General features: G+C 38.9%; 1 protein-coding gene across 6 annotated transcripts; it reads right to left on the bottom strand.

Annotated features, from left to right (window-relative positions):
• Positions 1 to 912: 912 nt before the first annotated feature.
• On the bottom strand, positions 913 to 13106 carry eef2k (eukaryotic elongation factor 2 kinase). 6 transcript variants are annotated; one of them, XM_047817532.1, is made up of 20 exons: positions 12904 to 13106; positions 11919 to 12179; positions 11396 to 11461; positions 10379 to 10479; positions 8987 to 9047; positions 8845 to 8882; positions 8310 to 8481; positions 7850 to 7999; positions 7384 to 7516; positions 7130 to 7257; positions 6591 to 6789; positions 6463 to 6494; positions 6302 to 6379; positions 6010 to 6066; positions 5836 to 5844; positions 4752 to 4886; positions 3959 to 4147; positions 3726 to 3850; positions 3277 to 3455; positions 913 to 1900 (listed from the first exon to the last, which is right to left on the bottom strand). In XM_047817532.1, exons 1-20 carry the CDS (start codon positions 12928 to 12930, stop codon positions 1791 to 1793), a joined length of 2250 nt encoding a protein of 749 aa, XP_047673488.1. In that variant the 5' UTR covers positions 12931 to 13106; the 3' UTR covers positions 913 to 1790. The 6 variants fall into 6 exon arrangements, with proteins under 6 accessions (XP_047673488.1, XP_027033436.1, XP_047673489.1 ...); XM_027177635.2 differs by lacking the exon at positions 5836 to 5844 and having other exon boundaries at positions 12904 to 13103; XM_047817533.1 differs by lacking the exon at positions 11396 to 11461 and having other exon boundaries at positions 12904 to 13103.
• Positions 13107 to 15827: the final 2721 nt, after the last annotated feature.

The raw sequence follows: 15827 nt of genomic DNA, 5'->3' as shown, positions 1-15827 counted from the left end.
GTTTCATTTTTCATTTTTTTCCACTAAAAATACAAATCGTTCCTTTATGGCCCTCGGTTTGTAAAGGAGGGTCATTATCATGCTGAAAAGGAAAGGTTTTTTTCCCAAATTGATGTCACAAACTACTACTACTACAAAAAAAAACCCCAAAAAACAGTGGTCTGAAATATATTTGTCTTCTGCACCCTATTGCATTAAGAGTTTAGTCAAAAATGATGAAAAACACTCCGATATAATGATTCATCTTTCACCAGAGGTGCTACACAGCTTCATATTCTATGACTCATATACACTAAATGACCAAAAGTTTGTGGACACCTAACCATATTACACCCAAAAATTGAAAGCACAAGATTGTTTGGATGCTGTAGCTTTAATATTTCCTTTCACTGGAACTGTAGGGCGAATGACACTGCCCCTGTGCACAAAGCAAGCACCATGAAGATACATTTAAACAAGGTTAGAGACGTAGTGGAAGATCTCAAGTGTCCTACACGGAGTCCTGACCTCAATGACACCGATCACCTTTGGGATGAACTGCACGCCATCAGGGTCTGATTTCACGCCAAAAAATGGTACAAAAATCCACAACCATGCTCAAACATATTGGAATCCTTCCCAGAAGAGTGGATGTTATTCTAACAGTCAAAAGGAGGCAACATTTTGAATGTGATGTTCAAAAGGTACAAGTCTCCACATACTTTTGGTCATATAGCATCACTGTATTGTACATTAGATGTAACATTGTTGCTTGTAGTTACAATGCTATGACACATTAACTCATTAGCCATGTAATTGCACTGTTGATTATTTTATCTTCACTTCACTAAGTTTCTTTATCCTGTAACCTTAAATAACACACCATTACCACATTCAATTACACTTTCATGCATGTAACACTCACACACGCCATCTTATCCGCACTTTGTATTTTTATTACGTTTTTGTTCTTGTAAACAAAATTCACAATTTTGTTTTCTTCAGCATAGAGGTTGGTAAAAACAAGCAGAATGAACCAATTTTTTTTAATCAGTGAAGATTACACAAAAAAAAGGCAGACCACAGGACAGCAACGTAACAAAGACAGTTCCATCACTCACTTTATCTTCATCACTAGTGCTTTCCAAAGGGCGATTTAATTTTGTCTGATATTTCTCAGGGGTTAATAATATATTAATCACAATCATGCTACACAGCCAACGTGTGTATGCTGAATAAAATAAATAACAGGATTGTACATTGGAGATATTTCGATCTAGCCATGTGCTTAACAAAGTAATTATACTTATGGGAAATATTATTATTACCTGCCACCCTCAAACACACCGGCATGCAAATCTTGAAATAAGAAATGAACAACCCAGCCCCCCCCCCCCCCAAAAAAAAACAAAACCCTGATACATCTGATGCATACAGAGTATACGGTATGTGTACGTAGTGCTGATTCGTCTTCTCGTGGTTATTACCACCACCACACACAAGCTCTGATACTTTCAGACCACGAAGTGATGATGTCACTGCCATTGCTAAGAGTCCCAATGCTTACCTGTAGTCTTAAAAATGTAAAAACCTGCAAATTTATTTCATTTCCGTTCACGTCTCAGAGCAACTGACCAGCTTATAAAAGAACCCGAATATTCATAAAGGCGTCCGTGCATGCTTTAGGACACGGCATATCAAACCGGACAGCACAGCACACTGAAAGATGCCGTAGAAGAAGAGAATGTAAACATATTTCACGAAGAAATGCACACCGTTAACAGTCCTGAGAGATAAAATGGTTCATTTGTTTACTCTTCCATAGCTGACCACGCTTCTTCAGCTTTCATGTAGTACTGGTTCGCCAGTCTGCCCTTCATCGCTTCCATGGCCGCGTCGGCTGCCTCGGTGAAGAGATCGCCTACAGAGGACAAAGGACTTGACATTCGGGTGTAACAAAAATGGGTTCCGTTTTATATCTCATCTGGGTTTTGCTAAAGAGTTCTTTCAGGTACGCTTTTGAGCAATATATAATACAAATGTGAAGCGATATTTGAAAATGAGATATCTCAGTAGTGAAGATGTTAGACTGCTGATCAGAAGGTTGTGAGTTCAAATCCCAGCACCACCGAGGTCTCAATGTTGAGCCCTTGAGCGAGGCCTTTAAAACCCTTAACAGTTGTGTAAATAAAATAAAACAAACTATGAAGAACAGCTAAATATTTGCGAAGTCAACTTTCACCTAAAAAAACGTGGACAGGAAGCTAAAGTAACCGCAAAGACACGTCTTTCATGTCCCACATCCTTTTCCATTTAGCGGACAGGAATTTCCTCCGGATGCTTACTTATTTTCCTGTTTTTATGCTTTCCTGCTGTGTGAGTGTAATGCTTTTCAGTTTAAGTATAAATCTTTGATGAATGCTCTGAGATTTCTTGTTTATCTGGAAATCACCGTTCTGTCGGTCATTACTCCTCCTCCATGCTGCTATGCTCGTTGACCAAAGTGTGTAGTGTTGTGTAACACATAGCTGACCTGTAGGAAATCTCGTCTTATGGTAATCTGACCCTGGAGCTTGCTCGTCAAGTCACACAGGCTTTTATCGGAATTTTCTTTGCAAGGAGGTGATAAGACAGCAATACAAATCTTCTTTAGTGTTAAGACTTTTTTGCGGTCTGGTGCATTTAATTTAATAGGAACTCCTTTAGCTACAAATTAATATCCCAGAGGTTCAGAAACTCTTTGAACGTCTAACGTGAAATTTACTCTATGTTTGTTAAACAAAGCTGTTTTTATTTATTACTTGTGATACAGGTTATTGCTGGATTCATATTTCAGGATGGTTTTAATTACTGTATAACAATTTAAGAATGTTGTTTCTGTAGCTAGCAAACAAAGCTGTCTGACGTTGTGCAACGATCTCAGAGCTTCTCGGTTTATGTCCACTGAACTGGGATTTGTACAGAGGTTGTTTTTAAGACAGCGAGATAACATGAGTAAACATCCATGCATTAATACAGAACCGAAGGAAATCAGGGCCTCCGGGATTCTGCCGAGTTTCTTTAGGATCGCAAAATTAGCAAAATTTCAAGCATAGGATTTTTCCTTTCAACTCCTACGAGTCAAGACACATATGTAGTTACTTTCTAAGATGGCTTTAGTCATGTTCACACACACATGAATCAGAGAAGGCTTTGGATGAATGTGTGTTGTGATGATGTCACACGATGTTTCTTTGGCAAAAAAAATAAATCTAATAAATAATAATAAAAAAACCCCCACAACATTTCCATACATACCGGCTCTCTGAGGATCTGCGGTAAGGCCGAAACGTCCCTCTTGGTACATCTCAGCCACCCGAGCGAGAAGGAGGTACCGCGGTTCATCCTGCATGCCATCAAACTCTCCTCCCTCATCATAATCAGTCATGTTGAGCGCACACTCATACCACTGCACCGCTTCCTCCCAGTCCTGCGTCCTGCACAACATAAATAAAACAAAAAAATAAATCACGAGTGAAAATTCAACAGCCCATCTCTACGTTTTAATCTTTAGATGTGGTCTGTAGATGTCAGTATGGTTGTCAGTCAGATGTCTGTATGGTTGAACCCATAACAGCAGAACACAATTCTTCTACTGACAGAGGAGTTGCACTAATTAGATGTTTTAGTAATTGGTCGGTTTCAGAGATATGATCATTGGGTGTAGTTAATAGAAATATCTAGACAATTTAGCCATTATTTTCTACCTGTTAGGTGGGAGGTTTACTCCTGTGTCAAATGCTCTGGCGACTAAAATCATACTGGGTCTGTCTCCGGCCTCAGCTGCCTGAAGTAACAGGTGGAAACCTTTCTTCCTGTTCTCGTCGTTGTCCTGTTGTCCCAGTCCACAGCAGCACAGATGAAATTAATTTAGAAAACATGTACTTTTAGTTCAGCTTTGTGAAAAAATAAAATATCTTGCTAAAACAGCAAAACCTACCTGCAGTTCCATCTCAGGTAGGACATGATGTGGCAGCTGCAGATATAACTGCCCGAGTGCTACGATAGCCTCCAGCTCGCCACACATAGCTGCCCTCTCCAGATGATACACAGCAGAATTCTGGTCCCACGGTGCATCTTTTTCACAGAACCGACCCGCTTCGTGATATCGGACCATGGCCAGATGTACCTGATGAGGTGAAAGCAGAATTTAGCAACTGTACATCCGCTGTTACATCCAGTGAATTAACAGCATATATGGTTAAAAAAAAAATAATAATAATTATATTAAATACATCTTGTGGTCAAGCAAATAATTGTCTGACAAGCAGCTAATTTTAATAAAGTGTAATTGTAGCTATAAATAATATAAATGTTTCTATTTTCACGGTATAGTGAAATGGTCACACACACCATATATGGTTAAAAAATACAATAATAATCATAAATAAATAAACAAAATAAATAAATAAATATTGTGGACAAGCAAATAATTATCTGACTAGCAGCTAATTTTAATAAAGTGTAATTGTAGCTATAAATAACAGACTGCAGATTTTTCTATTTTTCACTGTATAATGAAAAGGATGCACGTACACACACACACACACACACACACATATACACACACACACACACACACATATACACACACACAGAGATAATATTCACTCAGACAGATTCACACTGTGAAAAATAAACCAATGCAAGTTTGTTTTATTTTCTTTATCTGAGATACTAATATAAATATTTATGTAATCATCTACATGACACACGGGTGTAAAGTGCTCTACCTTGCCCAGAATAGATTTCCCGATTTTCCTTTCAAGGAACTGTGTATTCAGTCTCTCCACCTCAACTGCCACACAGGACGGTCTATGAACGTGGGCACGGGATGAATGGAAGAAACTCCATTTTTCCTCTGTTAGCTGTATGGTAGAAAGAATACATGTGTTAAAAAAGTAACGGTAGAAAGAATAAAGTGAGATGCTCAAAAGTGCAAAGTTTGACCCCAATGGTGCAGATTTATGTTTGTGTGGTAGTTTTGAAAATGCAAGAATCATCAACCTCAGTTACTGGACAAAGCAAGAGGTGCAAATTCACAGGGGAAAAAATGACAAGCAAACCAGATTAGTTGAAAATAAATGTATTACTTTGTTGCTCCAAGGACTTTTTTTTTTTTGAGAGTAAGATCTGGAATTACAACTAGTTCTTTGGAGCTTAAAAGGTCAAAATGGTTCAAAGGTTAAAGGCTCTGATTACAAGGTCATGGGTTCAAACTCCAGCACTGAAAAACTGTCACTGCTGTCACTAATAACAACATGGCATAACAAAACACTCAAACTCTTCTCTATTACCCTTATATCTCCCTGAACACTAACACTAGCTGACATTATTAGGTTTTTGTAACGAAGTTGAGCTTGTTTCCTTTTCATTTCTCAGAATACAGTCGGTTTCAGCCAACAAACTGAAATTTCCAATTTCATCAATGCATCGATTGCTAGGAACACGTGCAGACACAGAAGACAAGAACTTGAACATAATTACATTGCAGCACATAATTGTGAGAACTTGAACATAATTACATGCAGCACAACAAAACTGAAAATGTACCAAACGTCATGGAAATAAAAACAAGCAAAAAAAAAAAAAAAAAGGCTGTGATTCTGTCTGTGGGAACTGAACACTTATGATATCCTCCATCGACATGCACTGGAGTACCAAGAGGCAAGAGAAGACATGAGAGCAGGTAATCTGCCTAACTGGTTCATAAACAATACTGATGCTCAAACCAGACTAAAGGTGTTGCATGCAGGAAATCACCGTCCGCGAGTCAGGGAGGTTTAGAGTAACGGAGAACTTGCTGGAGTTACCCACCACTTTATACTGAGAAAGGAGGTGAGGGGAAAGTGAAGGGGGAAAGTGATCAGCGTTAGACAGTAGTGTAAATGTGGAAAGCTGAAGAAAGAGTGAGGTGAGATACACATAAAGGAGTGCGTTACATGGCTACTGGATTGTGATCGAGCGGAGAAGTTAATTAGCTGTATTTACCCGACGGACGCTGTCTTCATCCGATTCGGAGTAATGCCTGTTGTAGAAAGGTCGAGCCTACACGGTGACGTATAAAAGCCACTATCACGATCGTGAAGAATCAAAACCTGGTTTATTTCACTGCCATTATTAGTAGAGGTGTTTAAATACGTCACTTAAATAAATTCCAAATAAACAACATACAAAAAAACCTTCTTTATAATCTGTGTATATCTGAAGTAATTTACTTAAGTAAATATTGCTTGTATGAGGCAGGATTAAAAATAAAAAGAAATAAAAAGATAAGAAATACCCTGTCATGGTGTTCTCCTGGGTCTCCCTCGCTGCGTTTCTCACTCGGGCAACCGCTGTCTCCGCCGCTCTCGGAGTCCTGGGAATAAAAGATGATTCGGGATTCAGGTCTCGGCTAATCTGTTTGTTTAAATGAAAACCTTTTTTGTTTCTCATCCTAACCTTTCGATTCCAGTTGTATCTGTCTGCGTCGTCTGTTTCATAAAAAGAAATAAAACAACAACAACGAGATGAAATGCGAATAAGGAGAAACACGGACTAATCACACATCCTAATGTAGGAGACTTTACCCAAGGGAGAGCGGCCTGTGAAGGCCCCCAGACTCAGGGGTGAACAAGGAACGGAGTCTGCGTCGCTCATGTTCTCGTCAGCAGAGGAAGTCTCAGAGAGACGAGACAATAGAGGGGGACCGTGGGTAAACGATGTAGTGCGCACCCTGGGAGAGCCGCAGTGCTCCTCAGAGCCACGGAGTACAGTCTGTGCTGACTCCTAACAGAAAAAAAAACCCAACACAACACGCCTTCTTAATTTTCACAGAGTGGAAAAAATCGTAAAACCGAGCCACGATGAAGCCTCAAGACAAGATCCTTCACTATCTAGTACTAAAATATTTTACTTCTAAGTGAATCTTTCATTCCCTGACACAACGAGCACCAGACTCAACACTTGACCGAGTACGCTGGACTGTTGTGTTGTGTTTTTTTTTTTGTTTGTTTGTTTGTTTTTTTTCAGAATACTTCCTTGTTCACCATCCACTGTTTAACTCTTATTAATGAATAAACTCTTTTAAAATTCGGATGTTAAGTGCAGCATCTGGTACGAGACTCACCAGCAGTTTGTTGGTGCAGTCCAGCTGAGCATTTTCTGCAGGAGCCAGGTCAAACGGTGTGAGGCCCATACTCTTACAAATCTTGTTACACAGGTGCGAGTGGAAGAACAGGGCCATGCCTCGTACACCTTATGGAAAGATAACATCAGAAACGAGTCCACGCTCAATTCAAACAGTCAGAAATCTCTTCCTGGTTCATTCTAGACAGATCATGCATGAGTGTTCATACTGAAGAGGAAGATCTAGATAAGTACCCAAATTTCCATCACCAAAGTCAGTGCCCTTCTCTGTGTGGATCTGAGGGTCTGTGTAGAGATCTCCGACACCCTGAATGTCCACGACTATCAGCTGGTGTCCCGAGCGTTCAAACGTAAAGTGACTGAAAGCCTTAGACCACAGAATTGTCGTGTGAACACCGGCTTGTGCTACGTGTGAATTACAGATCATTTTAAAACTGCATTAACTGACATCTGATTAAGTGAAAATATCTTAAATATAGCCAGATTTATCTAGTATTTGCTATTATAAGATTACAGTAAACCAAATATAAGATGTCAAGAATAGAAAGGACTAAAACTAGGTTTCAGTTATCTTATATTTGGTTTCTTGTCATTTAAAAAACCCCATAGGAAACAGGATTTGAGGATGTTTTCACTTGATAAGACGTCATTATTTGCAGCTCACTGCAACTACATTTTGTGCTGAGACGATATACCGTACCTGAGGCGTAAGACGTATGTTATCATCCCTCACAAAGCCAGAGTTCGAGTTGTACTTGATGTATTGTCCCTCGATGTAGTGCTCCAGGTGGAAAAGTGGTTTCCCTGGGCGCGAGGTTATTTCCACAACACACATCTGCATTATGTCAACCTAAACGTGAAGATAACCGAACACCAAACACACAAGCCAGGGTCCTTATTCATAAAGAGTCCAAGAATGATTTGAAAAAAAAATTTCTAACTAGGAATCTTAACTTAAGAGTGATAAAAAAAAAAGGAGCGCTTTTAATATCTGGTCTTCACTTACAAGCCTTCACTTTGTCTAGATGTTAAGATATTTCATGCTATATTGTGTAGGGATTGCACTTGTGACCTATATTAGAGATACACTAACGTGTGTGTGTGTGTGTGTGTGTGTGTGTGTAGGGGGGGTGGGGAAGCTAAAAGCTGAAAAAAAGTACCTGCTTTGGAGGCCTGTGGCGATTATACTCCTCACCCCATAATTTAGCTTCCATTTGTAATCTGACATCCTCAAAATAAACATCTCTATCCACCGTCTCCATGTAGCGCTTAGCGACGTAGTTGGAGGCTGATTTCCAGTTGCTGCTATGTGAGAAGTTCGACAACTTTTTTCTGCAAGGCAACGAAACGGCGTGTCACACAGCAGCTGAGTGTGAAGAGCAACTTTAAACCACAGTCATAAGGAAGTCCTGCTGTGACTCTGCCTATTTACCCGAGGTGAAGATTAACAAGTACACAAACCAAAGAATTTACTCAAGACAGTTACGATGTAATGAAAGGAGCAATGATACTGCAGCTTTTATGTTTTGTTTTTTTTTATATATAAACCGTTTCCATGTCACTCAGGGAACAGGAAACCGTACCCGAAACCCAAAACCTCCAGACGTGGAATGTTTTACCCTGATCTGCTATGTAAGGAATGTAGTGCAAGCGTGAACGAATATATGCTGAAGAATAAAACTTCACAGTGCTTACGTTCGGAAACACTCTCTCATGGCGCCTTTCCCAAAGGGCTGTAAAAGAAACATTTATTAAACAAAAGTCAGCAGTCGTCTAATCAACACACTTGATGGTGACTCGAAGTCTAGTTAGTTATTGACAGTGTTGTTATTATTACCTGAGAGGACATCTTGATGAAGACTTGGTCCTGCGCCCATTCACCAGTAATGGCACTGTACCTAGAGGATAACCAGGGTACAAAAACACACAATTAGCCTGGTGGTTAAGGTGTTGGGCTACCAATCAAGAGGTTGGGAGTTCAAATCCCCTCAACTGCTCAGTTAAACAAAATAAAATTTACATATTAAAAAAAGGAGTCGTGGCTGCTAAATGCCATAAATGTAAATATCTGTGCCGTTATGAAACCTCAAGCTGAAATAGACCAGAAACACGTTTCAAACATTTTCATCCTCTATGTACTTCCTTTATGTAAACTTGTCATCATAATGTGGGATGTAGTAGCTTAGAGTGAGGTGTTGGACGACGATCCAAGTCCACCAAGCTGCCACTACTGAGCTCCTGAGAAAGGCCCTTAATGCTCAGGTGTAAATTAAATAAACAAACAAACAAATAAATAAAATGTAAGTCGCTCTGGATAAGGCCGTGCAGTAAATGTGAATGTAAGAAAAACTTTTACAAAAAGTGTTGCCTAAATATCTAGTTTAAAAGCATTATTCTGAGTATTATCGCTACAGTTGCACTGAATCAAAACAGTACATACTGAGCAAAACATGGCCAAAAGCCTATATATGGTCGTCTCTGTAAGGGGGCGTGGCCTCTGACTTGCCTGTCAGTCCCCATGTAGGCATGTGGTCTTTCTTACCTCAACTTTTCAAACTGCACTGTACTGAAAATCACACTGGATTAAAACATTTCCATAATATCTGAAATAACTGAAAGCATTCAGACATGTTGGAAATCCTGTTCCTATTTCCCTTTGCTGAGGTTTTTAGCGTTAGTCGTTTTTTTTCCCTCCTTCTACCGACGACTAAATTTTATCGTTCATAGACGATATTTAGTGAATTTCTGGTGAGAACAAAATTATATATATATATATATATATATACACACACACACACACACACATACATATATATATATATATATATAATATCCTCTTATACAAGGTCCTGCTGTGTCTCTAAAACAGACCTCAGGCACAGTATGGTGCGCTGTAAAAGAAACACGACCCTGCTAGCACACGAATTTTATTTACACGAGTAAACGTGCAAAACGCTCCTCTTAGGCAGAACACTGTGTACCATGTGAAGCATTCCAAGAAGAGTGCAGCCCCTACTATTGGCTGCACATCAGCTCCGACATACAGCCATGAGCCGTAGATCAAGAATGGATGGGAACTGCTTTACTGCCATGTTAAATTTAGCACGTAAAACAGGACATACAAGCCTCTGCTTCCTTGTTGACTATTTTACACACTGTTATGATAAATCAAAACTCAATAGTTTCACTATCATTCACAAAGGAAGTAAATCGACTTTAAACTACATACCTGTAACGAATGCAAGGCTCTGTCTCAACGTCTTCTAGGTGAAACTCAGCCCAGGGGTCTGGCATAGCCTTTGCTTTCTCAATAGCATGTTTCCAAGCAGCCTAGAAAAAGGGAGGGAAAGAAATTCCCTGAAAAATCATTCAAAACTTTATGTCTGGATAAATATGGACATAGATTTTTCTTCTTTTTCCTGTGTTTTATATACAATTAGGAAAAACTGTGTATTCTCAAAAAACTATTCGCTACAAGTAGAGAAGAGCAGAGAAGCGCAGAAAGTGACAAAAAAAAACAGTAACAAAAGTTCATGCAAGGATTTTTGTTCAAATCAGCAGATAGGAAATGAACAGAAGGATCTATATTTTCCTCAAAAGGCTGAGTAAATGTTAAAAATACCTCAAAATCTTGGCTGACCTATATGGCTAAAATCCAAGATGACAACAGCAAGAGACAACAAGAGAAACACAACGTGATAGTAGGAGCCTCATGAGGGCAATTATGGAAATGATGTGGAACGTAAACTTGCTGGTTTTGGTTGCTTTTGCTACCATAATTCGTCAAACAGCAGACTTGCCTCAGATACTGTGGCTAAGATACTAAGCTCTGCAGCCTATAATTGGAGATTTTGAAAGGTCTGAACATGCACATGAACACACGCACGTATATACAGATGGATTACCATGAGATCTGGAACAGCTGTTAAAAGTAGTTTAAGGGTTTTTAGAATATCTGAGAATACTTGTGTCTGTACATTTTCATATATACTGTATGAATATATATATATATATCTTCAAGAAGTTTCCATGGGTTTGTTTCCCTGCAGGTAGCAAACAGCTGAAACAACAGGTGCTTATAAAGGAGAGAAACCGTAAGGGCAAAGTAAGGACATGCATACTAGACCATGAGAAGCTACAGGGAGAGATCAGATTAATGAGGAATGGGGAAAAAAGAGGGAGTGTATGGTGCAAGGGATACGAAGGGGAAGAAAAACATGTGGAAAAAGTTGCTGAATGCACATACCCGACCTTTCTCAGTTAAAGAACCAAACCTGACCGAATGCACCTCTGAAGATGTTTCGTGTTTGTTCTGAAGAGGAAGGTGATGGTCAGATACAGCAGACAGTTAGACATAAACTATACATTCTCCATTTGGCACAGGTTTGATTAGACTTGATTCTGCTACTTGATATAAAAGAAGAAGAATCGAGCACTAACCGCAACCAACTGAGCAACACTACAGCTAAAAAAACATTCCCAGCTAGAAGTTAGTGTTATGTTAAATCAAAGACTTGAATGTCAGCGAGATCAACAGAGAAAAAGCTTTGAAAGCTCAGTCCTTTAGAAGACGTTTCAGGAAGCAGGTGCTGACCAGAATCTAAGCATATGTTTCAGACAGGGCTGTTTATCTTTAGCTATGAATAACTTTTCACAAAGGACAAGCCACTTGCATGTTATTGCATTCTTTTTTTTTTTGTCTAATAAATGTTTACATGCAAACATTCAGGTCTACTAAGGGGAAATATTCTCACTTAAACAGGTGTTACCTTGTAGCTGAAAGAGTTCTTGGGCAACGAGTTAGAGAGTTGTTTCTGGTGGACGAGGTCGTGAAGGTAATCACAGATGCCTTTCGTGGGACTGATGGGATCATCGGTGATGGGGCAGATGTAGAAATCATCTTCCTCATCATCGACCGTGCTGTCATGACCTAAAGACACAGTCCTTCTCACAGAAGGTCTTTTCACACTGTCCACCTCCTCCATTGTGAACATGAGTTCCTCTTCTGCCATGGTGATCTTTAAGTGCTGCTAAAATAAATAGCAAGACCAAACTGGTTTACAATTTATACAACTAAACAATTAAGGGGTAAAATGCCTTGCTCAGGAATACCATCATTGGGATTCGAACTCACGACCTTCTGGTTACTAGTCAAACACCTTATCCACTAGACTACAACATCACAGACTTACTTCCATGGTTATTTTAGGCTAGCTTCCTTAGCATTTAGCATATTAGCCTACTCGCACTATATATCCAATCCGGTTTCGGGTTAAACGTCATCAGAATACACTTTAGTTTAGTTCACACAAAGCTAACAGCTAGCCTAGAGCTCTGTAACACCACCAAGTCGCCAGCAACGTGAAATAAACAAGTGACCCACCTTTCGTTAATAATCAACAAAGCTATTGTCGGAAGGCAAAACATTCACCAGGTAGTCTTCTGTTTCTGTCCAGTTATTTCCAAGTTTGTGCAAATGAAAGATGAAAAATGTAGCAGGTCTTAATCTGGTTATTTTTCATGAGAAAGATTAATAATAATCCTCAGTGAAGAACACAAAGTGTCCCACCATCAGCCCTGCACACTCCAATCCAGCACTAAATCAATCCTGACACACACACAGAGACACGCGTACGTACACACACACCCCTCCCATGCATATCTGTACACAGTGCTGGATGGAGCCAGTGCAACCCTTCTCACTACAGCGCATGCGCAGTGACTTCTACTGACGAAATCCAAACGGCTGTTTACCTGAAAAGGTACCACGTTCTGTGCCATTCACCTTTTGTGTAGAAAAAGTAAGCTGTGTGTCTGATCCAAATTATGCTCCAAGTTCGAATAAATCATAATTCGGTAAACTAAAGGTTATATCTAAAACTACCACTAGAGGTCTCATTGAACAATACGAGAAGATCCATATAGAGTCATGTGTGTGTGTGTGTATCGTACACCACGCCTACAGCGACATGGCCTCCATGCACGGACTGCACGTACACTTACACACACACAGAGAGAGAGAGAGAGAGAGAGAGAAAATTCTGGCTCTTTTCAGTGAGTCGGATCATTTGACTGATCCGAGTCACCTGAGATCCGACTCTCCTCTCTCCATTTTGTTTTCCTCTAAACCATTATGTTTATAGAACTGTTATATAATAGCAATATTATGTTGTTCTACTAAATATCAACACAGCTGTGACAAACTCTTGCTCCTGTGATTTATCATCTAATTAATGAGATGATTATTGTACCATCAACAACACAATATAAATTAGCACTACATTAAAAATACAGTAATCATCCCTGTTTTACTGCTTTTGAGCCTATGATTCTGAATGATTCTTTAAGAGGAATCGTTTAGAGCAGGGGTGTCAAACTCAAATTCACAGTGGGCCAAAATATAAAACAAATAAAGTCACGGGCCAAACTGAATATTTATTGAAAAATTAACTGCAACTGTAATGTTCAACCTTTTTCATATGGAAGCAAACTTTAGTTTTGCTTAAACACAGGATTTGGAACAACCAGAGCTTGATATTACAAACACATAAGAAATTAAATTTGAAGTAAAAGACACATCAATGGTGTTCATTTCGCAAACTTTGACCATACACTTTTTTGACAAACTCTCCCTCATTAAAGGGCCGGGCAGATTTTGCTGTCTCTGCTGCCACAATAAAGCTTTACAGCAGCTTCACTTTTTGATTTTGCTTTCATGAACATAGTCTGCCGGGAAACCAGGCTTCATTTCATCTCCTCCGCCTTCTGGAGCTTCTGCTTTACGTCCAGGTCCTTATACTTCTCATAATGTTTTGTTTCATATTGTCTTCTTATGTTATATTCTTTCGTTACAGACACGTTAGCTCCGTTAGCACACAAGACAAACAGGTCTGTCCTTTATATTCGTGAACAGATAATCTGCCTCCCACCTGTCTTGAAAGCTCCTATTGTCCATCTTTCGTTTGGAAATTTTTGTAGAGGGTGAATTAACTTGCCCGATGTGACTGTGACATGGTTGTTAACGACTGCCAACAGAGAATGAGGGGCACTTGCTGTTTGTGACTACGCGTCAATACAGTGGCAAGGCATTCTGGGATTTGTAGTATTAGCCTAGCATGCGGCTAGCCAGCTGTAATGCACATTTGATATGATCTCGCGGGCCAAATATAATTACACCGCGGGCCAGAGTTTGACACCCCTGGTTTAGATGATCATGATCAATTTACTGAATACATGTTAAATAAAGTCTTTTTATTCTTCTTATTCATCATAAATAAAATGACTGCAAAAGCCTGACATGAATTAAAATAAGCTCTCAGCGTTCCACTAAAACCAGTAGACAGATGTCCACATGCCCATGAAATATAAAAGTATACAGATTTCCTTAATACTCATATAGATACATAATCGTTTGCTATTACAATGATCTGCATGGTATTTAATGAGATAAAATGTGTACAGTTAAGTTGTAACAAATTTAATTGTGCACGTAGGCAGAAACTGACTGAAAACTACAGTAATATACTAAATTACACATTACATTACAAATTATATTACAAATATTACCATATAGGAAGCACAACATGAAAAACTAAATGAATCTTGACACCTAGTTGACAGACACAGAGGAATTAAATGAAGTTGGGCATTAATTAATAGCACATCTTTGCTATTTGCACTTTTAGCTGTTTTATGTTTTTTATTTCAAGGTAACATAATGAGGCAGCATTTCTGGCAACATTTTATAGCAAAATTTGTCAAACGTGGACAAATGCTACTTCCGAAGAAGAAGAAGAAGAAGAAGAAGAAGAAGAAGAAGAAGAAGAAGAGTTTACCGAACAACTCACTGAAAGGTCTTGATGAACCAGCAGACCATTAAAATAATTTATGACCAACTGTACATCATGAAGCTCATAGCAGACATCATGGTCAGAAACAATCTGTGTTAGAGGCTGAAATCTTAGTATGCATCACTCCATAGAAGGAGAATCTGGAGCATGCAACAATGAAAATAAATAAGTAAATAAAATTACATACAGTTATGTAGTTATAAAGTGCAGTGGGTCTTAATCTGGCTATATTTCAGGAAATATATATATATATATATATATATATATATATATATATATATATATATATATATATATATATATATATATATATACACACACACATACATATATTTGGCTATATGAACCAATATTTGGCAAGTTTAGGACCAGCCTCTGCACACCCTAGTGCTTGGGGTGGATAAGGTGTTGGAATATCAATCGTAAGGTTGTGAGTTCAATCCCAGGTCCATTAAGCTGCCATTGTTGGGCTCCCGAGCAAGGCCTTTAACCCTCAATAATGTAAGTCGGTTCTGCCAAATAAGGGGGTCTGCGAAATGCTGGAAATGTAAACGTGGTGCAAACAACCTTTGCGAAGTTCCCATATTTCATGATTATTTGATGAACACCAGGATGAACCCCATTGCTTCTCTAATCCATCTAATCTAATCTGCACCTATTTAAGCAACATTAATCGTTCATTCCTCAAAAAAATGGAAGATGTCCATTGTAAAAAGAAAACTGGGATTGTTCAGGAATTGTCTGATAGAATTCCGAGATGCTGTTTAGGTCTTTACTAAAAATATAATCTTATCGGATTCCTTTAGATAGTCTATCCCTGAAAATAAA

Source organism: Tachysurus fulvidraco, chromosome 8 (assembly GCF_022655615.1).
Source record: "Tachysurus fulvidraco isolate hzauxx_2018 chromosome 8, HZAU_PFXX_2.0, whole genome shotgun sequence".
Classification (NCBI taxonomy): domain Eukaryota; kingdom Metazoa; phylum Chordata; class Actinopteri; order Siluriformes; family Bagridae; genus Tachysurus; species Tachysurus fulvidraco.
The sequence above is the reverse complement of the archived record's forward strand: the minus strand, read 5'-3'. Positions and strand labels throughout refer to the sequence as shown.